The sequence below is a fragment of the Doryrhamphus excisus genome, chromosome 10, assembly GCF_030265055.1.
Source record: "Doryrhamphus excisus isolate RoL2022-K1 chromosome 10, RoL_Dexc_1.0, whole genome shotgun sequence".
Taxonomy (NCBI): Eukaryota; Metazoa; Chordata; class Actinopteri; order Syngnathiformes; family Syngnathidae; genus Doryrhamphus; species Doryrhamphus excisus.
Window position 1 is genome coordinate 5,641,835 of NC_080475.1, and position 25,666 is coordinate 5,667,500.

Sequence of the window (25,666 nt, forward strand, 5' to 3'; positions counted from 1 at the left end):
CCGTTCAATTGCAATGGTAGTATAAACATCTGTAGGTCAGTTTGCATAAGCATGCGTATATAATGCATACATGCATACGTCCGTTCTCATACACACACAATGTAAGCATCTATTTGTCCATTTATTTGCACACAAAATGTAAATATCTGACCCTTCACATACATATACACGTAATGTATGTGACTTTTGTCACCTCCACGTGTATGTATTTGTCTGTCCATTCGCACATACATAATTTCAACTTGGTTGCCAATTCACATACATTCTTAATAATTCTTAAAATTATAAGCATTGATTTGTCAATTTGTATGCGCCCATAATGTGAATATCTGTCCTTTTGCATGTGCATATGGTGTAATGCAAACACCTGTATGTCCGTTCACATACACGCATGATGTGTACAAGTACATATCCCTATGTCCCATCATATACGCACACAATGTACAGTATACATTTGTCTACATGCATGTCTTTAGCCTTTGACATACACTGTAAACATCACTGCTCCATTGACACACGTCTATCCATTCAACGTGTTTGTCTACTCCAGAGGCCACGGCGGCTGACAAGTTCTGCTACGAGAAGCTCAACATTGAGGGCACGGAGAAGGGCAACTGTGGGCGGGACAAAGACACGTGGATCCAGTGTAACAAACAGTCAGTCTGTCTTCTCTTGACTCTCGCCCAAACGTCTCTGCTGTGCTCTCAGTTCCGTCTCCATCTCCATCTCTCAGGGACGTTCACTGCGGTTACCTGCTGTGCTCCAACATCTCGCCCGCCCCACGCCTGGGGGAACTGCAAGGAGGCCTGACGTCCTTCTCGGTGGCGAGACACAGTGCCTCTCTGGACTGCAGGTACACAAAAACATTTGAAGTGAGTCCTTGCTTCAAAATGTATCGTGTGAGTCACTAATGTGTTTTATGTCAGCGGTGCCCACGTGGTGATCGACGGGGACACCGACCTGGGCTACGTGGAGGACGGCACGGCCTGCGGGACAGACCACATCTGCTTCAACCACAAATGTCTCCCCCTCCAGCAGTTCAACTTCAGCACCTGCCCCGGGACCACCGACAAAACCGTCTGCTCTGGACACGGGGTACAAACATCCACACGTGCACTCACATGAGATTCAGGACTTCTTAATCCAAGTCTATGGAGACAAGGGACGGGGATGATGTCCTGCCCCAAGTACCTTCATCGGGTGCTGATCCAAAAGCCCAAAGCTGTCAATTTAGCGTTTGATCTCCATTCCTACCCTCACGTATGGTGGCAAGCTTTGGGTTGAGACACGCCCTGGGGGGAGGGGTTTAGGTCACATCCGACCAGTAGGAGGCCAAGACATTCATTCATTTTCTACCCCTTTTCCTCACGAGGGTCACGGGGGGTGCTGGAGCCTATCCCAGCTGTCTTTGGGCGAGAGGCGGGGTACACCCTGGACTGGTGGCCAGCCAATCACAGGGCACATATAGACAAACAACCATTCACACTCACATTCATACCTATGGACAATTTGGAGTCGCTAATTAACCTAGCATGTTTTTGGAAGCATATTTGCTTACCAAATCATCATGATGGTGTGTGTGCACACCCCAAAATGTCAGTAAATTCCCCAAATTCCATTTATATCCAGTGGACAGTGTCTAACTTTAATGTAAAAAATTTAATGAAATTAAAATGTCCAAAAAAATTTTATGTCCAAAATTCCCTAACTTTCCAATCCAAATTTAGTGTAATTTTTCTCGGCTTTGCAAAGCTATTTTTCCAGAGGTAATGATATTTTCTGCTGAAACCAGACTATATTTGTGGTGTTATTGTCCTCCGCAGGTTTGCAGTAATGAGCTGAGGTGTGTGTGCTACCTGGGCTGGGCAGGAGAGGACTGTAACTCCACGTCACCGCTCAGCTACCTCGTGGTGGGACCCACAGCCTCGGTTTCAGGTAGCGCTATCACCGATTCTCACCACTCATTGCCATTTCTTTTTTTTCTCTCTCTCTTCCTGTCATCCACTTTTATACTCGTTCATTTTGTTATGAATATTTTATGCTTTGTTTTGCTCTTTTGTTGTTTGCTCATCACCGGTCAGCATCACTTTTTCTTTGTGTTTTTTTTTTTCCCACGCCCGTTCTTTGTTCACAGGTCTTTGACGCAGTTCCTTGAGGTCAGATTTGAGTTACTATTTCATTCTGTCTGCTTGACATTTCCTGGTTCTTTACCCCCCCTCTTACCGTCCTGCAGCCAGTTAATAATGTGAAGCTGTTGGTACAAACCCGACTTCCCCCTTTTCACCTCTTACACCCCCCCTCCTCCTAAGTGTGGTGTGATGGTGTGTTCCTTCGCAGTGGTTTGTGGTTTTGTACCCCCCCCCCCCCCCCCCCCCCCCATGTGTCCCGATTAAGTGAAATAAGAGAATCAACTAACACAAATCTGGCTTCCTTCCTTCCTCCCCTTCTTCCTGTGTATCAGGCATCACCAGTACCAACATCATCATTGGGGCCATCGTTGGGTCCATCCTCTTCCTCGCCCTCATACTGGCTGTGACGGCCTGGTGCTACAAGTGAGTGTGCCAGTGGCCTACATACTGATACCTGCTATAAAAGCTGGGTGGGAAATTCTGCCTTTAGTAATAATGCTCACTTTGAGAAAACAGGGTGGGCAAACACAACATAGAAAGTAAACTACCTATTGCATCATGTGCTCATACAAATACAAATCTACATATAATACCCACGCTAAAAAAAAAAAAAACACCCATATATTCCTGCCGCAAGGCATGCTGGGTAGCTTGTGTTCTCCCAACATTTTTCCTTGATTGAGGTCGTCAGAGAAGTAGTTAACATACTGTTGATATCCAATCTTTTATTGTTAACAGTTCATATTGTGGACTGCCCAGCATGCCTTGCAGGCATTTGGAGTAGGGTTGGGCGATACTGACCTTGGCAAATATCACAAAATCTTTAGAATGCGTCAAGATATGATGTTATCAAACGAAAAAATGTAACAATATTTGGCAACAAACTGGCTAACTTTTCAGCACCCATCTCTAGCAAATCATCAACAAGCCGTAATGCCTGTGCTTGTGATTAAGGAAGCTCGCATGCAATTCCAACGCCACGTGTCTCTTGTTTACACAGTTAGACAACGCTTCTATTTTTGAGCTGGCGACAAGAGCGGTGACGATATACTCATCCCATCCCGACTCACGCACTCTGGCATGCTAAACCAAGCTAACCCTGCTAGCTTCCATCCACGCTACGAGGTTCCGCTAACCTTCGCTGGTGTTTATTGCCAAATGTTTTAACCCAGCGTGGCCAACAAGTCAAAGTTTGCCCACCCCTGATGTAACAGAATGGTTGCTAACATTATACACGCTATATCATACGTCTTGCAAGCAGATATTATGATATTCATAAACATGCAAGTCTTTTGGCGCCAATCGTTGACTGACGGCCCTCCTCTCCACCTCTCAGGAGCTACAAGCAGAGATGCTACGTGGAGTCCGAGGTTCACCGAAGATTCTGCCGGTTTGCTCATTTTCTATATTGTCAATGCTGTGCCGTACTAAAGAGTTTATGTGAGGATATCATAATTCAACTGTTATTATTATACAATATCAATAGAAAAGTCCAGCCAAGTTGCATGGAAGATGGTTGAAATAAATGATTAAACGAGCTAAACGAACGTACGACGGGTCACGTGTCCGCGTGCCAAGATGAACGCCGTCTCTTGTATGTGCAGGCAAATGCCCCCAGGTGACTATGTAACAAAGCCCAGCGATGCCGATTCCTTTTACAGCGACATGCCGCCGGGCGTGAGCACAAACTCGGGCTGCAGCTCCAAGAAGAGGTCAGCCTGTCTGTCGCACCTTCAGATTTGCGCCCTGTCCTTCACTCCATCCATCCCATCCATTACTCAGAACATCTCACTGTTTGGATTCAGGTGTGCCATCTCGACATTCCGCCATTCGTTTTATCTCTCTGTGTGTGTGTGTGTGTGTGTGTGTGTGTGTGTGTGTGTGTGTGTGTGTGTGTGTGTGTGTGTGTGTGCACACACACTACTTCCTGTCATGTGATGCCTTCCTTTTGTACGGTGGAGCCCCTAAGGTCCAACTCACTCCCTCCCATCGGAAATCATGGAATTGGAATTAATTTGTTCCGATTGAACTGTACAGACTATGTTTAAGAAATATTTGAACATGAGTCTCTTCAGGGTCGAGTGGTTAGCGCGCAGACCTCACAGCTAGGAGACCAGGGTTCAATTCCACCCTAGGCCATCTCTGTGTGGAGTTTGCATGTTCTCCCCGTGCATGCGTGGGTTTTCTCCGGGTACTCCGGTTTCCTCCCACATTCCAAAAAACATGCTAGGTTAATTAGCGACTCCAAATTGTCCATAGGTATGAATGTGAGTGTGAATGGTTGTTTGTCTATATGTGCCCTGTGATTGGCTGGCCAAACCAGTCCAGGGTGTACCCCGCCTCTCGCCCCAAAGACAGCTGGGATAGGCTCCAGCACCCCCCCGCAACCCTCGTGAGGAAAAGCGGTAGAAAATGAATGAATGAGTGTCTTCACATTTCCAGTTCTATGGTTACCATCACACTTCCAACTTGGAGGCAATGCTTTTGATTCTCACGGGGCTGGAGTCCCGCGACCTGTTAGAATTTTTTGTCATTGTACCGCTTATGTACGCATCCCTCAATGCACGTTGTCGTTGTCATAGGTCTAACGGCCTCTCCCACTCGTGGAGCGAGAGAATCCCAGATGCCAAACACATCTCCGACATCTGCGAGAACGGTCGGCCGCGGAGCAACTCGTGGCAAGGTAACGCTCGGCCAACGCGGAAATACGACTGCGGGTGGTCGTGCCTCTGGTGTGTACGCCCCTAACGGTCTAACTGTCGTCTCGCCAGGAAACCTGAGTGGCAATCGCAAGAAACTGAAAGGAAAGAAGTTCCGTGCTCGCTCCAACTCCACAGAGTAAGTACCTCATGGCGATCATGTTGAAAGAAATGGAGGACAAAAAACACAAGTTACTCTATGTGCCCCGATTGATTGGTCAACAAAATGAAGGATATTAATTATAAAAATATTATTATACATATGGGCAAAATTAGGGACTTTTAGTAAATAATAATAATAATAATAATAATAATTGACTAGACCACAGTGCCTCACAATGAAGTGACTTCATTATTCATTCATTACTCATACACACGCTGGTGGTGGTAATGTACATCCGTGGGCACAGCTGCCTTGGGGTAGTATCATTACCATTCATATACCAATGTTGCCCTGGAGGCAAGGTAGGAAGGTGGGTGAAGTCTTTGCCCAGGGACATGACAACAGTGACTGGGTGTGTGGAGGGAGTGAGGATAGAACCGACAACCTTCCGCTTTCTGCTCTACACCCCCCCCCCCCCCCCCCAAAAAAAAAAACACCCAACAAAGTAATTATCAGGGAACGTAGCTCAATACATGTTGATGACACAGTGTAGTTGTACACAATAATTAACATTCGTACATGTGGAACCTTCTCTCAAGCACCAAGTGTTGTGATTTACTGTATGCCCGTGAATGCACCGTGATGGCCACACTGTGCACTGGCTGTGTTTGGCATATGTTTGCGTTGCAAGCATGAGACGCTTGGAATGCACAATGAGGTTGACGTGTGTGTGATTAGTGTTTTTTTTATCCTTCATTTTCCATCACAAACCACGTGGGTGGGGGAGGGGGGGGGGGTGGTCGTCCACCGTCCCAGTCCACTTGCATTGTGCTGTCTTGTTCAGGATGCCTCTGCTCTGTCACTCACTCCAAGACTTTTTACCATCCTTTTCCATTTTCCTTCATTCTTACACTTCCTCTCCTCTCCTTTTTTGTGTCTACCCCCCCCCCCCGCCCCACCCCACAGGTATTTAACCCCTCACGACAAAACAGACTTTTATGATGTAACTAAATGGGTAGAAGATGTGAATAAAAACACACAAGGACCGTACCTTAGGTATATCTTCTTGTCTACAACCCCCAGTCCCCCCCCCCCCTCACTTTTTGCTTGGTCTTGTACACAAGACGTCATCCTTTCATTTGCCTTGCTCCTCTTTATCCTTTCCCCACCGCATTTGATTTGAATGCACCTTAGTGTATTTATACCTCATGTGTCGTTATTGCCCCCCACCCCCCCCCCCTCTCTCTCTCCCCCGGCCTCTTGTTCGGTCTGCATGTTGACTATCATGACGTCAAGCCGGTGACCACATGCGTCTTCTCCTCGCACCGCTCCTCTGACGTCATCACTGTGCTGCCCCCGCCCCCTTCTTTGCCCCCGCGAGGTCGCCACTCCGAATCCTGTGCCCCACAGCACATTGTTTCCAAAACAGTCGAGGAGAGATGGCGGGGACCAGGCTACTCCTGTTAACTGCCCTTTTTTTTTTTTGTCCAGGGTACGTTACCCTAAATAATCATGCTTTAGAGATTTTAGAGACTAGTAGGAAGTAGAAATAATCAGTTCCAGGGTCAAACCTTTTATTTAACTATACAATAATCCCTCATTCCAGACCTTATTCTTTATTTATTATGTCATATTTTTGCAATTACAGCATAGAAAATCTGTCAACGATCTTCTACATACGTTTTTTTAAACATATTCGAGCCCTCTAGACATACAATAGCACCCCTATAGTCAACTTTACACTTGTTACTCAATTTAATAGACATAATAATAAGATAAAATTCGCCATATTGGCCATAAATAAGAGCTAATATTTTAGTAACGGGAGAGTTCCTTCCTGTGGTGGCTGTGTAACATTACTGACACCTAGTGTCCAGTGTAGAATACTACTGTAAATTAGGACTGTACACGTGTACAGTATTTATCTGTCAAAGCAGTATATAGAGTACTGTAGTACTGTCGTGGAAACAAGCTGCTATGGGTCGGCTTCAGTGTGTGTCTCCTTGCCACTTTACTCTGTTCTCCTGGTTTCCTCACGTCATTCACCAAAAGTACACAACGTGAGTACACAACGTGAGTACACAACGTGAGTACACAACGTGAGTACACAACGTGAGGCTGCCACCAGTGCACCGAAACGGTGGCGTTGCGTACTTTTGGGAGAAAGACGCAACATGGCTGCAACCGTTGACTTTTTTTTTTTTTCTTCCTCCTCATAGGACACTGTCTCCTGCCAAGTCCCCCACTTCCTCCACGGGATCGATTGCATCCAGCAGGAGATACCCTTACCCAATGCCGCCCCTTCCCGATGACCAGAGGAAAGCCAGCAGGCAGAGTGCAAGGGTGACTGACGCCATCTTGCTTTCTATCCTTTCCTTCTGCTCACCTTTTATAATACTATGCTACTTTTAACCTTTTCAAATACGTCTCCTATGGTCATGGCCATCAGTTTTGAGAGTGACACAAGTATTCATTTTCATAATTGTATATTTTTATGGGTATAGTCTCACTTTACATGAAGGTACACACCAATGCAGTAGTTACTGAGCAGCTAATTAAGAACCAACCACAAACTAATGACTAAGGCATATACATTTAGAGTAGTAAAATCATTTTGAACTGAAAATGTTTCTGTGCGGATAGACCCCCCCCCCCAGGCTCATCCTAAATCTGGCCGCCCAACGCATTCCACAAGATTGCAATCCTTACATGGTAACGTGTCAGCTCCTCCTTTTGTGACAGGGCTGAAATGCAGTGGAATTAAGCGGGACTTGGCAATCCATGGCCATCAACTTATAACTCTTCATTCACAAAAAGATGTTTTTCTCCCTTTTGTAGTCGGGAACTGATATTTTCCTGAAACATAGCTATGTTCTACTGCTGATTACTAAAGAACGGAAAAGAGTAGAAACAAAATATTATTTTCTGATGAAAGATGGGAGTCTTATCTTTCTTTTGGTAGGGTTAGGGTTAGTGAGTCCATGTTTATGTAGCCATAGACTACCTTGAAAGATGAGTGAACTAGAGGCCATATTTGTGTCATTCTCAAAGCGCTTGGCCACGACTGTACATCCTTAAAGTTCACTTTGATGTTTCTTATCTTTGCAGCTGTGGGAGACGTCGATATAAGAGCGGAGGAAAACTGAACGACACACACACACACACACACACACACACACAATGAAACAAAATGGACTCTGATCAACAAGACAAACTCAAACCCAACAGAGGTGAGCGTCACTGACGGTGCTGGAGGGACCCAGCACCGCTTGGAGCTTAGACTCCGCCCCCTCCCCCAACCCCTAACCCAACCCTGAGCCATCTCCTCCCCCACCGTCCAACCCCCTCCCTCCCCACTGTGGACGTCCTCCGTGTCCGTTGCTGCATCACCCGGATCGTTGGCGAGTGTGGAAAGACTAAAAATGCATGAATCAACAAAGACTGGCTTTGGGACGGAACGCATGTGAGGAGCAGATATACTTCGCCGTTTCTCCGCTTTGTGGCCATCGTAGCTCACCATCACGCATCACTCCTCCTCTCCATGTCGTGTACATACGGAAAGAAAATCACTTTTTTTTTTTTTTTAATTACTGTGACCTTAAATTGTTACGTCCGTGGACTCCTGACACCCCCTTTATGAGGAGATCTAGAAGGTAGACAACCTGATACGGCTACTAAGAAGAACCTGGAACGTAAAGCTGACATGCAGGCTCTCATGATGAAAGGGGTTCTATCCTTCCTTACGTCGGCAACCTCTCAGAGCGACGTGATGAGGAAGTGACATCATCAGGTGGCTTTGGTTCAAACATTATTTCATCATCATCATCATCATCCCGTTCATCGATTACTATGTTGATTCATTTTTTTTTTGTTTGAATTCCCTGCAAGCAGACCTGCAAGGTGGCATGGCTCGGGTGGTAGGCGGCTCTCAACCTGAAGGTGGCAGGTTCGATCCTGCCGAAGTATCCTTGGGCAAGATACTCAACCGCCGGTTGCTCCCGACGCTGCGTCATCGGTAGGACAATACAGTAACATTGTCAAAACGTTTTTTCTTGAGTAGGGCAGCCGGAAAGTAACAATTGTACGTCTACGTATACCCGAGTAGCCAGTATCTTAAAAAGTTTAAAATACAATAAGATTACTTATATTCTTGTTTTAGTGTTAAAAGTATGATTTTGACCTCCGTTTGTTCTGCTGTACTTTGCGTTGTTTATATTTTTCATCACCCTGCTACCTCAATACACTTCAGGGTTTTAAAAAAATGCATTATTAAATTAATAACTTTTTTCAAATTCATTTATTTCAATTAAATGTTTTAAACTACATTTTAAATTCACCAGACATGTAAGGTTAAAGTATCGGATCGGAAACTAAACGAGCGGTATTGCTATCCAATATCAATTTGAGACTGTTAGCGAACAATTAGCATGTAATGGGGCGTGTCTCTCTGCAGGTCTGCGTGGTGGCGGGGTATTTTAGTATTAGTATTATAGTATTTTATTCAAGTAAACTTCCCATAGTGGCCCACTGGCATCCAAAATAATTAGAAAAGCTTTCGTAATGAGGATAGGACCCCTTTAATTTCACCCACAGGGGGCGCCATATACGTCATTGACAGTCATGTGTGCTCTTATTTTAACACGACTGTATAATAATTATAAAGGAAAGTCTGTTTGTGTCTGCTTTTAGTACCCGGTTTGGGGTGGCGGGGGGGGGGGGGCGTTCAGGAAACAAAACACGTCATTGACGTCCCAAAATCAAATTCTTTTGTACAGTTTGAATTGTGCATTTGTCATTTTGTTTAGCACCTTTTGTAAATCATGTCTGTTAGGCTTTAGCATATGAAGGTCACCATCATTACTACTGATTACTATTGCTACTAGTAGTATATTTTTTATTATTGAATACCTTTATATTGTTCACTTTTCTCTCTCGGCATTATGTACAGCAGCGACTCACACGCTAATCAAGTGCTTTATTGTATTATTATTGTATTATTATTGTATTTGTGTTTGGACTTTTTTATATTTCTTGATGTAAAATTAACTCATTTGCCCCCCCCAACACACACGCACACACGCCCCCCCAACACACACGCGTCCCCCCAACACACACACGTCCCCCCCCACCAACACACACACACACACCAACACACACACGCACGCCCCCCCCAACACACACGCCCCCCCCCACCAACACACACACACACGCTCCCCCAACACACACACGCCCCCCCACACACACACACACCCCCCCAACACACACACACACACACACGCCCCCCCCACCAACACACACACACGCCCCCCCACCAACACACACACACGCCCCCACCACCAACACACACGCCCCCCAACACACACACACACACGCCCCCACCACCAACACACACGCCCCCCCAACACACACACACACACACACACGCCCCCCCCAACACACACACACACACACACACGCCCCCCAACACACACACGCCCCCCCACCAACACACACACACGCCCCCCAACACACACACACACGCCCCCCCCAACACACACACACACGCCCCCCAACACACACACGCCCCCCCACCAACACACACGCCCCCCCACACACACGCCCCCCCCACCAACACACACGCACGCCCCCCCCCCACCAACACACACACACACGCCCCCACCACCAACACACACGCCCCCCCCAACACACACACACACACACACGCCCCCCCACCAACACACACACACACGCCCCCCCCCCACCAACACACACACACGCACGCCCCCCCCCCCACCAACACACACGCACGCACGCCCCCCCCCCACCAACACACACACACAGGCGCTGGTCCGTTGAATGTATTCCTGGAGGACTGTAAGACACCAAGACATTAGTCTTTGAGCCCCCCCCCCCCCCCCCACACATGATGATGATGATGATGATAAAGTGTTTATCCTGTGTGCTGTACAGGAAAATGATGCAAAAACCTCCCATTTTCCCTCCTAATTCAGTATTGTAATATTTAATATAAATAAATCTTTCATCAACACACTTGCCTCAACTTTGTGGTGGAAAAAACCAGTAGTACATTTTGTTGTGTATCTCCGCCTCTTGGACTACTTTAATGTTGGATGGTGCAATGCTAACCTCAGCGTTGCCTCAGCAGCTGCAGTCTTTCCTGACGGAAGGCCTCGGTCGCCATGTTGTCGTCTTCCTCCAGCGACTCCCGAATCAGACTTTTCAAGCGCTCCACGCTGAACCCGGTGGCGGCAGAGACGGGAACCACATGCCTGAACGTCATGTGATTCTTTGGTATCATGTCGGCGGGCAGCAACGTACGGCTAAAGTCTACAGCATACAAAAAACAACCAATTAAACTGAGGATTATATCAACAGAGCTTTGAAGGTTTTCACCTTTTGGGTTTAGCAGCTGCTCTTTGAGCTCGGCCAGTTTCTCCTCAGCATCAGGGAGGTCCATCTTGTTGACCACCAGCAGGGCCGGTTTGCCCGCAAGCTCCTCCTTGTAGAGCTCCAGCTCCTGCGGGGAAGAAAGCGGACGCCTTACAACATTCGAGTCCATCCAGGAAACGCGACACTGACTTCTTGGCGAGCGTCACCTTGGTGAGGAGCTGCACGGCTTCAAAGGCCGACCTGAATGGCGTTTGACTCGCAAGCTGGAAGCCGCAAACATCTACCTAAAAAAAACAAAAACCAAAACTGTAGACAACCACAATGTATAACACTAGACATAGAAGATAATGCCGCTGCCACAAACCACAAAGAGGAGGTGCTTGGTTCTCTCCACGTGCTTGAGGAACTTGTGGCCCATTCCTTTGTTCATGTGAGCGCCCTCAATCAAACCCGGCAGATCCGCTACGGAGATCTACGTCAGGAAAAAGCAACCATCAGTACACAATGCAATTACTTACATACATACATACATACAGTATAGAAGTTTTCCTTTGTATTACCTTGTTGCCATTTCTATACTTTTTTGTACTCTGCTTTTGCTTCTGTAAATCTGTAATTTACGCTTGTGGGACTGATTAATCTATTAGACTAATTAACAATTAATCTTGTCTTATCTTACCGTATCATCCACAATAGAAGACACTATAAGGTGCCGTAATTAAACACTAAATTCACTGATATCCAATACTGCCACTGTGTTTCAAATGGAATACTTCCGTCAGTATACTGTGTACTACCTGGAATTCATTACCAGAAATGACAATCCCAATATTCTACTATGCCTGTACACTACACCCCCCCCCCGCCTTTCACTGCAAAGCCCCGGCTGGGACTACTGAGTGAAACGTTTTCATGTACTTCTTAGTATCAACATACTGATGCACTCGGAATACTTTCAAGTGTACTGCAAGACGCAGCCCACTTTTCCGTACCTGCTTGTGGTCTTGGTAGAATAATTTTCCAATCTGGGGCTTCAACGTTGTGACTGCAAAACAACAACACGCATTAGTTAGAACCCTGGCGTACAAAAATGAACTCATAAATAATAACTGGGGGGGGGGCATTTTATTATAGGTTATTACAGCAGTGAACAGGAAGTCACTGCGTAGTGGTAATGATTACATTAATACTACATGTCCACATAAACCAGGGGGTGTCCAAACTACGGCACATGGGCCACTTGTGGCCCCACCTTTTTTTATACATTCTAAAAGTATCCTTGCAAAAAAATAAGGGGAGCAGCAAAAAATGAAAAATTTGTGTAATTTTACAATAAAACCAAAATATTAAGATTTTAAAAACTCCTAATTTTAGTAATAATAATAATAATTTTAGTCATAATCTTATGAGAAACAAACGATTACTTAAGATATGATTTTTGAAAAATTAGCACTAAATGTTATATTAGGACAATAAAGTCCAAATATTTGGAGAATAAAGTCAAAATGTTAGGAGAATAAAGTCAAAATATTATGAGAATAAAGTCATAATTACGAGAAGAACAACCCGTGTATCATTTAATCATCTGTGATTAATGCAATTAAACTTTCGATTATCGATTGACAGCCCTGGAAATAACTAATAAAAAATGTTAATACCTAATAACATTTTTCATACCTAATAGAACACATTATAAAAACTGTAAAGACTGATTACAAATCCAATTTAAAAACTGTAGTACTCACAACTAACATATTGTAAAAATGATGTAATATAAGTAAATAAATCACTAATAAATATCATGTACGTAATAAGTAATGTAAATATAACGTAATACCAAAACGTAGCCGAGGTACTTACAGGCGTAGCTGGCTATCTGAGGCGTGGCGTTAGACAAGACCGTCAGCAGGGAGGATTTGCCCGCATTCGGGAACCTGAAGGGGACAAAGTACGGTTCCTTGAGTTGGGGGCCTTAATGACACACACACACACACACACACACACACACACACACACTTACCCCACCATGCCCATGTCGGCGATGAGTTTGAGGTCCAGCTTGATCTGCCTTGACTGGCCTTTGCTGGGCAGGAAGGCGGAGGTCAAGGACCCTCCGTGTCCTCCTTTGGCCACCATCACACGATCACCCTCCGCATTCAGGTCTCCTTTGAGAAGACGACAAAGTGCATCAGAACCTGCCTACTTAACTTCTGCATTTCTATTATTTCCTACTGGGGAAATGGTCCCAGAATGCAGCGTGTCTGTTCTAAAAAGCAACCATCCGTATGAATAAGGTGCAAAACAGCACACGAGGAAGCCAAAGCTGACCTCTGTGTTGCTGTTCTACCGACTGTGGCAGTTTTCCACCTACCAATTATCTTGTCATCATCGGTGGTGACTGTGACACCCACAGGAACCAGAATCTCTTTGTCCTTCCCCTTCTCTCCTTTCAGGGACCGCACACTGTTGACATAGAAACAATTCAAATAATAATAAACAATCCACTCAATCCAGACAATTTGCCATCGATTCTATTATGGCGAGCGAACCTGCTGTTGGCTCCTACGTCGGCTACAAAGCGTTTTTGAGGGTACTTGTCCCTGATCTTTTTCAACGTCATCTTCTCGGCGGCGACCACCCAAACGTCTCCACCGTTTCCTCCGTGCCCCCCAAGGCGAGGCAAGCCCATGCCGCCGGCGCCGGCACGGACAAACAGTCGGACGTTGTCCACAAAGTTTCCATACTGCAAAAGACACAAAACCAGCCAGATTACATACTCATACTGTATTTGTTATGTTATATCACTGTAGTACAGGGACATGCTTCTTCTGAAAGGTACAACAGCTTCACAAAAATAAAGAAAATCAGCATTTTCATTTTTTAAATGGCAAAGGCAAAATGTACTTAATAATGTCTCAAATACTCCAATGCGTAAATGAAGCTGGAGTGAGCAAAAAAAAAAAGCTCCAGAAAACGAGTTTTTAAGAGGGTCGCATATGATATTCTCTGATTGGAGGCTTACCGTGCCACACTTTGAAAGTATTTACCGTTTAGGTGTTTCTATTTTCTATCTTGAGCATTGAAAATACACAAGTAAACTAGCTAGCTAGACGAGCTAATGCCTGCCAATTTGACAAATTCTTAGCAAAAAGTGCCGGGTATGAAGTCCTCACAACAATACTTATTTTCCGGAGGCAAATACTGCACAGCTGAACAATGTTTAACTTTGAAAGTATTTAACGTTTAGGTGTAAGATATATTCTATCTTAACTATTGAAAATACACGAGTAAACGGCACGTGAACACACAGCCCATTCAGTCATATGTAGCCAGTTAGCATTCACTGTTTTGACTTTAGCTAGCTCGCTACTACCTGTCGCTTTGACAAATGCTTATCAAAAAATGCGGGTTATGAAGCCCTCACAATATTTACTTTCCGAAGGCAAATACTGCACAGTTGAACCACGTTTAACTTTGAAAGTATTTAACGTTTAGGTGTTTATATTTTCTATCTTAACTATTGAAAATACATGAGTTAAACGGCACGTGAACACATATGTAGCCAATTAGCATTCACTGTTTTGACATTAGCTAGCTAGCGAGCTACTACCTGTCGCTTTGACAAAGGCTTATCAAAAAGTGCCGGGTGTGAAGTCCTCACAACAATACTTACTTTCCGGAGGCAAATACTGCACAGCTGAACAATGTTTAACTTTGAAAGTATTTAACGTTTAGGTGTTTATATTTTCTATCTTAACTATTGAAAATACACGAGTAAACGGCACGTGAACACACAGCCCATTCAGTCATATGTAGCCAGTTAGCATTCACTGTTTTGACATTAGCTAGCTCGCTACTACCTGTCGCTTTGACAAATGCTTATCAAAAAATGCGGGTTATGAAGTCCTCACAATATTTACTTTCCGAAGGCAAATACTGCACAGTTGAACCACGTTTAACTTTGAAAGTATTTAACGTTTAGGTGTTTATATTTTCTATCTTAACTATTGAAAATACACGAGTAAACGGCACGTGAACACACAGCCCATTCAGTCATATGTAGCCAGTTAGCATTGACTGTTTTGACATTAGCTAGCTAGCGAGCTACTACCTGTCGCTTTGACAAATGCTTATCAAAAAGTGCCGGGTGTGAAGTCCTCACAACAATACCTACTTTCCAGGGGCAAATACTGCACAGTTGAACGACGTTTAACTTTGAAAGTATTTAACGTTTAGGTGTTTATATTTTCTATCTTAACTATTGAAAATACACGAGTAAACGGCACGTGAACACACAGCCCATTCAGTCATATGTAGCCAGTTAGCATTGACTGTTTTGACATTAGCTAGCTAGCGAGCTACTACCTGTCGCTTTGACAAATGCTTATCAAAAAGTGCCGGGTGTGAAGTCCTCACAACAATACTTACTTTCCAGAGGCAAATACTGCACAGTTGAACCACGTTTAACTTTGAAAGTATTTAACGTTTAGGTGATTATATTTTCTATCTTAACTATTGAAAATACACGAGTAAACGGCACGTGAACACACAGCCCATTCGGTCATATGTAGCCAGTTAGCATTGACTGTTTTGACATTAGCTAGCGAGCTACTGCCTGCCAATTTGACAAATTCTTAACAAAAAGCGCCGGATATGAAGTCCTCACAACAATACTTACTTTCCGGAGACAAATACTGCACAGCTGAACCATGTTTAGAAGAGTTTAGCCGTTTAAGAAGCCATTTAAGAAGCCAATGTAGCTGCGTGTTAGCTTGGGTTGGAAGACCGACCCGTGCAGTTTTGTTTGCATGATGCGACGGAACTGCTTCCGCATCACGTGGACATTGACGTGCATCAATCCGCGGGAGACGAGCCAATGGCTGAGGTGGTGCATTCAAGTCACAACATGACCGTCGTAAATGCATTAATTACGTTTTAAAAATACAGGTATCCGGATGATAAACAGAACCGAGACAGTTACACAATATACACGGTTTCACTAAATTGCGAAAACGAGAGTATGCGGAGATTTTGTCTCAACTATATGTGATTTAATCCTGGTTTGCCATTATTAATCCGGAGACATGCACTTTTGATACAAGGGCCGCTTCATCCATAATCGGATACAACACACCGAAATCGAAGCGCAGATTATCATTTGCACTGTGTTGTTTTGGCTTGTCACGTGTTTACGGGGGCGCGCCGGCTTTCACAAGGCTCGCTTCCACGTGGAGTGTAGAGTGCGCGTGTTAACCTTGCGTGAACGCGCCTACACTTGCCAGCTCAGAACGAGATGCGCATGTTTGGGGGGGGGGTGGGGGGTATCCACTCACCGGTTTTGCTCTCGCATCTCTTACACGGAGAAGAGCTCCATCCCTCGGCTCGGATCACCAGCTGTAAGTGCGCGGAATCCGTCGTGCGCATCCCCTACAAGTCCTCCCACCAGCATCAGCCTATTTATACGGCGCACTCGCACACACACGCCGCCGTGGGTCGTGATCACAGGACGCGACGGGGAGGAAAGAAGAGACGCAATCCACAAAGCGGTAAGAAACGCTTGTCCTTGAATGGGACTTTTGACCTGAATGATGCAATGATGGAGAAACGGGCTTACTACGATGTAGCGGCGTGGTGTAAAATTGAGCCAGCGTGGGATGCAGCATCCTTATAGTTGCATGCAGCGTGGAAATCAACACAAGGTGCAAAGATCGAGGCCTGGGACAACAGGCTAGAAATGGAAATACATGACACTGAACATACTGAGAACATGATGTTCAAGTAAAGTCTGCAGTATTTTTAAGGGTAGTCTATTGACTTTATTGTCACTTCAGGTACACGCTGCAATAATAGGAATAATTAGCCTCCAAGGTGACTGATTTCACCATTTAAAATGCAGTAATGTTGCCAAAAAGTACAAAAGTAGTACAATGATGCACTTATTATAGTAGGAGCCAAGAGGGCATCTTCTACTTCTACCACGGATGGGGCAGTGCCCCAGTACCAGTCCGTGGGCGGGGTCCAACAGGTTTTTTTTTTTGTTTTATGGTTCCAATTGGTTGGTTCAATCAGTTTCAGTACCTTAGTGTTTATTCCATAGAACAACGGCATGAACGGGAGTGAGACCTTTTGTCAGTCTGTTTGTCTCGGTGGGTGGAGGGGCTGCTAGCATACATACAGAATATTCATCTATTCAATTTCTATACGAGGGGTATGCTGGAGCCTATCCCAGCTGACTTTTGAGTTGCCGGCCAATGGACTGGTCGTCAGCCAATCACAGGGCAGATATAGACAAACAACCATTCACACTCAACATTCATATTCATTCAATTTAGAGTCACCAAGAGTCATTCAATGTTTCGTCTACCCAGAACTTTTCACAATGGCACTGCATATGTTGTTAGCATTAGCTCCCGATGCGGCAAAACCACACACATAAAATGGCCAGGAGCTAGGCGCTAGGAGCTAGGACCAATGACGTTGGCATCTGTCACGGTGCCAGGACCCCATTCATATACCGCTGCTGTTCTAACGGGCGGTAAAGACATAAACAGACCCAGTGGGATTAGAGCCCACTGGGAGGAGTGATCAGCGGGGATTTGCTGCTCGGTGGCCACACAATGGCGCCGTCGTGTAACACACCAAAACACACCAACACAATAGTAATGTTTCATAACAGACGCCAGCCTATATAAATCTGATTAGAAGCGCCTTTTGTGTGGGAAGCGGCACCGGGGGTTAAAGAGACGCTAGCCCGGCCTCAGGCGGTCTTTGATAGGATGGGATAGGGGGTGTGGGCGCTCTGGCAGGGTGGGCATTTTATCTTGTGGCGGGGTACTTCCATATAAGGGGGGGGGGGGTTAGGTCATGAGATGACAACAAGGACAATATTGGCGTGCGGACACAAAGACAGCTATCCAGTTTGAACCTGCCAGTCAGGGGGAAAAAAAACACCAAGCACAATCGTGGCTGTGTAGTAAAATATCAAATGGACTGGTACCGAAATGGATGGAGCTTTTGTCTCATCCTTCGCAGTGGCCCAGGCTCCAGCCATGCCTCTTCTGGAAGAGACCGATCAACACCCACAAGAGCACCCACCTACAGTTCCTGTCATCATCATAGGTAACCACCGATCGGGACTTCGTTCATCGTAATCCTTCCTTGTCAACTTTTGTGATGATCGCTTTCCATGTTCAGGTAATGGACCATCTGGTATTTGTTTGTCGTACCTACTGAGTGGCAACAAGCCCTACCTAGACACGGCGACGGTCCACCCAAACCCGATACTATACAGAAAACTACAGGAGACCAAACACCTACCCATTACTGAGCAGGTACAAATCCAGGATCGGGAAACAGATTCTAAGGACTAGAGTAGCAGAAGACGCCAAAAGTCAGTCGTGTGTTCATTCATTGTCTGCAGGATCTGGAATATTTGAGCGAAGGTCTTGAGGGAAGGTCCACGAACCCCGTCGCCGTGCTGTTTGACACGTTACTCCACCCCAACGCCGACTTTGGGTACGAGTACCCACCCGTGCTCCAGTGGAGGAGGGACAAGCAGCAACACATCCCGCATCTGGTCTTAGGGAAGGCGACGCCCGGAGGAGCCTGGCATGTAAGTTTCCTTACATGGTGGAACAGGAAGTAGACCGCCCGCGGACTGCCGGATCCACGTCGACGGAACCAAAACTTTCAACCCACAGCGGTTTCATAGACAGGAACCCTTCAGATCTCATATTTTATGTTGACCAATGTTTTCTTGAGTTGTAAGAACGTGTCGGGACCAGGATTTGATCAGTTGGTCCACTTAAGACGAGTTAAGACACTAATCGGGTTCCACTGTATAAACTTTGAACTCAAGTCGTTCTTTTGGATCTTCATTTTGGTTCTTCTCCAGGCTATGGAAGGCTCCATGCTCACAATAAGTCTCGGCATCTGGATGGAACTCCCTGGCGTCAACTACCGGGACTTGATCAGCGAAAAACGAAGGTACCGAAAAGAACCCGTAGCCTTTGTTTGGTGCCGCCTCTTTGCCCATTGTCCCTCTCTTCTTCCAAGGGATCCCACCAGCGACAGGGCCACCCCCGAGGAGATCTCATCCTATTACCGAAACTACGTGACGTTACAAGGCCTCCAAAATAATTTTGTTGACAACACGTACGTGACATCGGTCCAAAGACTCTGCCGTGCGCACAAGATGGAAGGTCTGGAAAATCTCGGAGGCGAAAGAGCGGATGACGGTCAGGATGAAAGCTTTGAGTCAAATGGCGATGGAGGATCGGGGTCTCTCTGGGAGGTACGGGGATACCAGCAGGTGCAGAACAACACCCATGTCCCCTTCTCTCTGTTTGCTGAGAATGTAGTTCTGGCCACAGGTGCATCCGATTCGCCGGTTCGATTAAATGTGGAAGGGGAGGACCTGCCCTTTGTGTTCCACAGCATCGCAGACCTGGGCTTGGCTTTAAACCTGCGCAAGCTCGATACAAACTCAGATCCGGTATTAGTCATGGGCGCCGGTTTAAGCGCCGCAGACGCGGTTCTGTGCGCTTGCAACAGCAACATCAGAGTGTTGCACGTCTTCAGGAAAAACGTAGACGACTCTGACCTCATCTTCAAACAGCTGCCCAAGACTTTGTACCCAGAGTACCACAAAGTCTACAACATGATGTGCTCTCAGACCTACGCAACGGTTGCACCCTCGTCTGGTCCAAATCAGACCATGAGCATTGCTTCTTCGGTGTGCGCCAAAATGTGCCCCAAGACGCAGTTGACCGCGGCGAACATGGCCGCTAACGCCGGCCTCTTTCCAGACTACACCAGTTTCCCCGGACACTGCGTGGTGTCCTTCCAGTCGGACATGAAGTGTCTTCTGCAGGGGAACAATTCCCTGAAGGCCTTCAAGATATCCATGGCTCTGGTGCTGATTGGAACCAACCCCAATTTGTTTTTCTTGAAGGGGCAGGGCCAGTATCTAGGCCTCGATCCGACAAAGCCCATCTCCTGCAAGCAGAACCCCATCGACATCCACCCCTACACCTTTGAGTGCACCAAGGAACCCGGTCTGTTCGCCATGGGTCCGTTGGTGGGAGACAACTTTGTTCGCTTCTTGAAGGGCGGCGCCCTCGGCATCGCTTCCTGCCTTCTGAAGAAACTGAAAAAGAAAGGGAAGCTCATCGGCAACGGCGGGAATAGCTTTATTTGAACGGATGATATTCTGGCGTTTTTACCACCAAAAATACCCAAACTTCTAGAGAACTGCTTTAGCGTGTTTGACTTTCCAGAAATGTAAGCTACTTATGTGCCAACATTTTCTACATGTCCGTTATTCATGGAACCTCACAGTGAATGGGAACGTGGGTTTTTTTTTTCAATCAGGTAATTCCATCGATTTCTGCATTTCTTTGAATCCATCTATGCTAGCATACAGTACTGAACTCCCAAAAAATGTTCTCTGAAAGAGTGAACACCAGGAATAAACTTAAACTAGCAACGTCTATCTTCCTTAGGACTCTGAGACAATCCGTTTTTTGGAGTTGTAGATGCTTCCTCAGTTAAGGTTGAAAATATTCTATTTATATCTACTTCTATGTAATCTATCGTTTTAGTCAGAGTGCAACCGAGAGGCTTTCTATGCAAATCATTTCACAGGCAGGTTTGAATGTACCCAACGTGCGACGTTGCTACCCACTTAAGTGTAGATTTATATCTTTTAGTGACAGGAATTTTGGTCATTTCAAAGAATTTTAGTAGCTTAAATATTTTTTTGTACTAAGAAAATAACTGCAAAGCCACACTGATGGGAAAAAAAATCAAAATTCTTTGGGAAAAAAAAAATTGTCATAGTATTACAACTTTATTTTTAACTGTATTATTACAATTTTTATTTTTAATTTTGAGATAATTTTTTTTCATGAAATTCAACTTTTTTGTAGTATAATAACTTTTTTCTTGTAGCATTATGACTGTTTTGCTCCAAATTTACTCTAGTCTAGTAAAATTATGTTTTTGGTCATAAAATCAATTTTTTTTTCACCTCACAAATAAACTTCATTCTTGCAGATGTACAACTAATTTTAATCAAAATACTACACCTTTATTACAATAAAATTCCAACCATTTTATTGTAGCATTATGACATTACTCTCAAAATATTACAACATTATTGTCATAAATGTAACCTTAATACAGTGCTTCTCATATAGTGGGGCTGGACCCCCCTGGGGGGGTCGCGAGAGGCTTTCATTTCTATGCAAATTTTTTTTCCGTGTACAATTGCATTTTTCTTTACTTTATTCTAGTTTTGCGGGATGTTTTTAATCATTAAAATATGACAGCTTTATTCTTATACTTTTCTTCATAGTATTACGACATTTCTAAAAATAAGTTTTGAAACTTTTTTGTAGTCACAACTATTTAAAAAAAATCAAAATTAATTTTTTTCCCTCTTTTCTCTCAAACAAAGCATATTTTAGGCTCATAAATGTACTGCTTATTTCTTATAAAATGACTTAATTCTTAGTTTTTTTTTCCTTTTTAGTGTGGCCCTAACTTTGTAAATAACGGCAGCATTAAATACACTTTTGCCTTTTGGTTGCCTCGTGTACATGTACGCTTCTCACAATGGATGACCACAACCTGTGGGCCAAATTTCCACATATTTCCACTAATAGCATGCATGACAGCAAAAACAAGGGTCTTTTATCTTAACTTTCAAGTCATCTCAGGGCACTCGGAGCAGGTACAGCGTCATCCCTCCAACAGTAACTACACCAAACAGCTCGGTTGCAAAGAACCAACGTGACGGTTGCCTTGTTCGTTAGCTTGTATGCTGTGAAAACCGACACGGCGCACAAAACACGAGAAGAAAAGTGACGTGTGTATTGCTCTGCTGTTTTTTTTTTTCACACGGCTCGTCATTAAATGCCAATGTTTGAACACGTGCAAAATAAGCTCACCTCATTGAAAACACACCTGCGATATAAGCTTACATTTTGTGTGCGTAGTTTTTTTTTTGGCTTATTTATTATGACGGGTCACTGTTAGCCACATTAGCGGTCAATCAGGAATTCCTGCTGTTTTTTTTTTTTCAGTGCTTCTTGGGCGGACTTGGATACACGTACTGGTCACATCATTAGGAACACCTGCACCCTCCATTGACATTGATATTTAGCTTACCGCATTCTCTATTGGTGCAGGTGTACCTGAAGGTGTCGCCATGTTTTGGCGAGGTGACTTCGTAGCAGACTAGCTTCAGTTTGTTTGTTTGGCTGTAAACACGGGTTGGGCATTCGACTACAAGATCAGTTCAGAGAATTTTGTTCTGAACTCCTATTTCCACGCATATCCATCATATTGAGCCTTGCAATAGCTTGGCGGAACCCGTTTGTGTCGGCAAGCGCTTGTATTTTTGCAGCAGGTTTAAGATAAGACTGCTAACAGCGCCCCTGCTGGTTGCATGCAGTTAGTGCATGCCATAGAAATGAATTGAGGAATAAAACGCCCATCCCTATGGTGGAGAATATTGCTCAGACGGCAGCGACACTTGAATCCATCGCCTCTCATGCGCTTGCTAAAGCAGGTAAACATTTGCTCTAAGGATAAGCTGCTCTCGGCATGTCAGGTTTTAACATAAAAATACTTTGTAATGTTTTCTATGCCATGTTTTTTTTTATTATTATTATTATTGACAAATAAAACAATGAGAAAGAAAACACGTGTTACATTATTTTCCGTCGGTGGCTTCATAAAGTTCATAGTTGGATAATCACAATGTTTGACCTTAAGCGGGTGCAAACCTTGTAATCTTGCTAAAAACCAATCCTAAATCCTACACACACACTACAGTGGAACCTCAGTTAGCATCCTTTACCTCGGTTTAAATACATTTTCAGGTCAGTGTACGTCTTAAGTCATCGCAAAACACATTTTTTTTACAGTTCTACATTCATGAAACTATTCTAATTGCATATAAATATCAATGGAAGGGATAAAGTGACATTTAAGGTGACATCTTTGTGGATGTGAGTGCTCCCAAAGTTGCGACAAGGACATCAACTTCCTGTTTTGGTCTTGAATTCAGTTCAGTTCTCTAGTGTTATTCATCGAAAATTGTGCTACTTTGGTTCCAGTTTTTTGTTAGTAAGACGAGAAACACTCGAGCAATAACTCATGGCAAAACAGGAAGGTGGTGTCCATGTGGCGTTTGGGAACACTCCCATCAAAAATCACGTCTTCAATGAAAGTAATAGTAAAAGTTAGAAACTGTGTGTCAACAGTCGGGAATTAATTCATTGGACTTAAATGATTCCTTTCGCGACACGGACACCAACTTCCTGTTTATGTATTGAATTCAGTTCAGTTCTCTAGTGTTATTCATCAAAAATTGTGCTACTTTGGTTCCAGTTTTTGTTAGTGAGATGAGAAACACTCAAGGACTAACTCATGGCAAAACAGGAAGGTGGTGTCCATGTGGCGTTTGGGAACACTCCCATCAAAAATCACGTCTTCAATGAAAGTAATAGTAAAAGTTAGAAACTGTGTGTCAACAGTCGGGAATGAATTCATTGGACTTAAATGATTCCTTTCGCGACAAGGACATCAACTTCCTGTTTTGGTCTTGAATTCAGTTCAGTTCTCTAGTGTTATTCATCAAAAATTGTGCTGCTTTGGTTCCATTTTGTGTTAGTGAGACGAGAAGCACTCGAGCAATAACTCATGGCAAAACAGGAAGGTGGTGTCCATGTGGCGTTTGGGAACACTCCCATCAAAAATCACGTCTTCAATGAAAGTAATAGTAAAAGTTAGAAACTGTTTGGCAACAGTCGGGAATGAATTCATTGGACTTAAATGATTCCTTTCGCGACAAGGACATCAACTTCCTGTTTTGGTCTTGAATTCAGTTCAGTTCTCTAGTGTTATTCATCGAAAATTGTGCTACTTTGGTTTCATTTTTTGTTAGTGAGAGGAGAAACACTCGAGCAATAACTCATGGCAAAACAGGAAGGTGGTGTCCATGTGGCGTTTGGGAACACTCCCATCAAAAATCACATCTTCAATGAAAGTAATAGTAAAAGTTAGAAACTGTGTGTCAACAGTCGGGAATGAATTCATTGGACTTAAATGATTCCTTTCGCGACAAGGACATCAACTTCCTGTTTTGGTCTTGAATTCAGTTCAGTTCTCTAGTGTTATTCATCGAAAATTGTGCTACTTTGGTTTCATTTTTTGTTAGTGAGAGGAGAAACACTCGAGCAATAACTCATGGCAAAACAGGAAGGTGGCGTCCGTGTGGCGTTTGGGAACACTCCCATCAAGAATCACGTCTTTAACATAAAGGTAAAAAGTAAGAAACTGTGTGTCAGCGTTCGGGAACGAATTAATTGGACTTAAATTATTCCATTATGGGAAAAATTGATGTCCGTTTCGGGTAGTGGGAATGTTAGTGGGAATGAATTAAAAGGTTCTACTGTGTTAGTATCAACATTTCTATGTTTTTGTGTTGTTTTCTTTTCAGATTTCTCGTTTAATTGTATTTTGTAGAAAGTGTTGCAGGTGAAAAACAAAGACGGCCCCCGGAGCCGCATTTTGGCCACCCTGCTGTAAGTGAACACGGATGTGATCGTCTTATCTGACTGTTGCACTGACGGTTGACGGGCATGCCCAGGAGGTGTTTCATCTTCTCCTGGTCAATTTGGTGGGGTTGTACCTAAAAGAGACAGGAAGAGACAAACAGTTGATGTCATGGCTCCCCCCCCCGCCACCCCCCCGACCCCCCCAGGACGGGCTTTTAACATTCCTCATGGCTCATTCCTCAATGTCCTTAGAGGCATTTTGAACAAACAAAAAACAGCCCCAAATGAAGCGCCGTAAAAGACGGCGTGAGCGTGTTTGAACAGCTGAAAGCAAACAGGCTTCCTATAAAGCACGTCTGGACACCCGCTGGTTTTTAAGCTGGCGAAATGTACCGCGCTGTTTTCTTAGCGGCAGAGTCTGCTACCCCCCCCCCCCCCCCCCGGGGCCACGCATGACTGACTTGAGCATGACTCGGTGATCAAACACAGCTCAGCCTCAACACACACACACAAAATCAATCTCGGACTGTCTCCTTTCTGCTTCGTCAAAGAAAACACGGCGGCTTACATCACCGCCGTTACCGTGGAAACCGCTGTGATGAAAGCGCGTTGGGCCTGGTTCTCTGTTAATTATGTTGATTAGAACGGCTGCGTGCATTACAATATTTCACAGTTAAATCCACAGGTCTTACAGGTAGAAGAAAAAACCCTTAAATGTAGTACCTGCACATTTTAAGTAGTAAATAATTACTTTTTCCCTCTTCCAGGTCTCCTCCG

General features: G+C 44.6%; 5 protein-coding genes across 20 annotated transcripts in view; 2 read left to right on the forward strand and 3 right to left on the reverse strand.

Moving 5' to 3' along the window:
• The window catches only part of adam22 (ADAM metallopeptidase domain 22), a 52,705-nt gene extending 42,530 nt beyond the window's left edge, over positions 1 to 10,175 (forward strand). For 2 of the 13 annotated variants that reach the window (XM_058084101.1, XM_058084108.1), the window contains 10 exons: positions 551 to 656; positions 734 to 853; positions 927 to 1,095; positions 1,824 to 1,935; positions 2,462 to 2,552; positions 3,466 to 3,519; positions 3,734 to 3,934; positions 4,712 to 4,812; positions 4,901 to 4,967; positions 7,151 to 10,174. In XM_058084101.1, coding sequence (XP_057940084.1) covers positions 551 to 656; positions 734 to 853; positions 927 to 1,095; positions 1,824 to 1,935; positions 2,462 to 2,552; positions 3,466 to 3,519; positions 3,734 to 3,934; positions 4,712 to 4,812; positions 4,901 to 4,967; positions 7,151 to 7,343 — 1,214 coding nt within the window. In that variant the 3' untranslated portion in view covers positions 7,344 to 10,174. Of the gene's footprint in view, positions 1 to 550; positions 657 to 733; positions 854 to 926; positions 1,096 to 1,823; positions 2,276 to 2,461; positions 2,553 to 3,465; positions 3,614 to 3,733; positions 3,935 to 4,711; positions 4,813 to 4,900; positions 4,968 to 5,897; positions 5,988 to 7,150 lie in introns of those variants that run through there. The other 11 variants (XM_058084111.1, XR_009131816.1, XM_058084102.1 and 8 more) reach the window with 11 other exon arrangements.
• On the reverse strand, positions 1 to 21,106 carry gtpbp10 (GTP-binding protein 10 (putative)). 3 transcript variants are annotated; one of them, XM_058084123.1, is made up of 11 exons: positions 16,000 to 21,106; positions 13,871 to 14,064; positions 13,693 to 13,784; positions 13,342 to 13,486; positions 13,182 to 13,255; positions 12,314 to 12,366; positions 11,686 to 11,793; positions 11,528 to 11,605; positions 11,325 to 11,448; positions 11,058 to 11,258; positions 1 to 847 (listed from the first exon to the last, which is right to left on the reverse strand). In XM_058084123.1, exons 1-10 carry the CDS (start codon positions 16,030 to 16,032, stop codon positions 11,059 to 11,061), a joined length of 1,101 nt encoding a protein of 366 aa, XP_057940106.1. In that variant the 5' UTR covers positions 16,033 to 21,106; the 3' UTR covers positions 1 to 847; position 11,058. The 3 variants fall into 3 exon arrangements, with proteins under 3 accessions (XP_057940106.1, XP_057940107.1, XP_057940108.1); XM_058084124.1 differs by lacking the exons at positions 1 to 847; positions 16,000 to 21,106 and adding an exon at positions 14,995 to 15,185 and having other exon boundaries at positions 10,841 to 11,258; XM_058084125.1 differs by lacking the exon at positions 1 to 847 and having other exon boundaries at positions 11,113 to 11,258; positions 11,528 to 11,601.
• Positions 1 to 25,666, reverse strand: part of cldn12 (claudin 12) — a 120,772-nt gene that overhangs the window by 10,544 nt on the left and 84,562 nt on the right. The window lies entirely within an intron of this gene.
• On the forward strand, positions 16,615 to 23,119 carry osgin2 (oxidative stress induced growth inhibitor family member 2). 2 transcript variants are annotated; one of them, XM_058084115.1, is made up of 6 exons: positions 16,616 to 16,867; positions 18,354 to 18,440; positions 18,516 to 18,652; positions 18,742 to 18,933; positions 19,216 to 19,307; positions 19,377 to 23,116. In XM_058084115.1, the coding sequence occupies exons 1-6, from the start codon at positions 16,621 to 16,623 to the stop codon at positions 20,518 to 20,520; spliced, it is 1,899 nt and encodes a 632-aa protein (XP_057940098.1). In that variant the 5' UTR covers positions 16,616 to 16,620; the 3' UTR covers positions 20,521 to 23,116. The 2 variants fall into 2 exon arrangements, with proteins under 2 accessions (XP_057940097.1, XP_057940098.1); XM_058084114.1 differs by having other exon boundaries at positions 16,615 to 16,867; positions 19,216 to 23,119.
• Positions 21,217 to 25,666, reverse strand: part of nbn (nibrin) — a 16,519-nt gene continuing 12,069 nt past the window's right edge. Inside the window, exon 17 of the mRNA XM_058084112.1 lies at positions 21,217 to 25,023. Coding sequence (XP_057940095.1) covers positions 24,990 to 25,023 — 34 coding nt within the window. The 3' untranslated portion in view covers positions 21,217 to 24,989. The remainder of the gene's footprint in view (positions 25,024 to 25,666) is intronic.

What these genes read in the sequence shown, in the direction of transcription:
- gtpbp10 (XM_058084123.1), bottom strand. Translation starts at nt 16,032, where the DNA reads ATGGTTCAGCTGTGCAGTATTTGTCTCCGGAAA. An exon ending in GCAGTATTTGTCTCCGGAAA is followed by an intron (nt 14,065 to 15,999) that starts GTAAGTATTGTT and finishes TGTCTTTTGCAG; the next exon opens with TATGGAAACTTTGTGGACAA. An exon ending in TCTACCAAGACCACAAGCAG is followed by an intron (nt 11,794 to 12,313) that starts GTACGGAAAAGT and finishes TTCCTGACGTAG; the next exon opens with ATCTCCGTAGCGGATCTGCC.
- osgin2 (XM_058084114.1), top strand. Translation starts at nt 16,615, where the DNA reads ATGCGCATGTTTGGGGGGGGGGTGGGGGGTATCCACTCACCGGTTTTG. An exon ending in AGTTCCTGTCATCATCATAG is followed by an intron (nt 18,441 to 18,515) that starts GTAACCACCGAT and finishes TTCCATGTTCAG; the next exon opens with GTAATGGACCATCTGGTATT. An exon ending in ACCTACCCATTACTGAGCAG is followed by an intron (nt 18,653 to 18,741) that starts GTACAAATCCAG and finishes CATTGTCTGCAG; the next exon opens with GATCTGGAATATTTGAGCGA.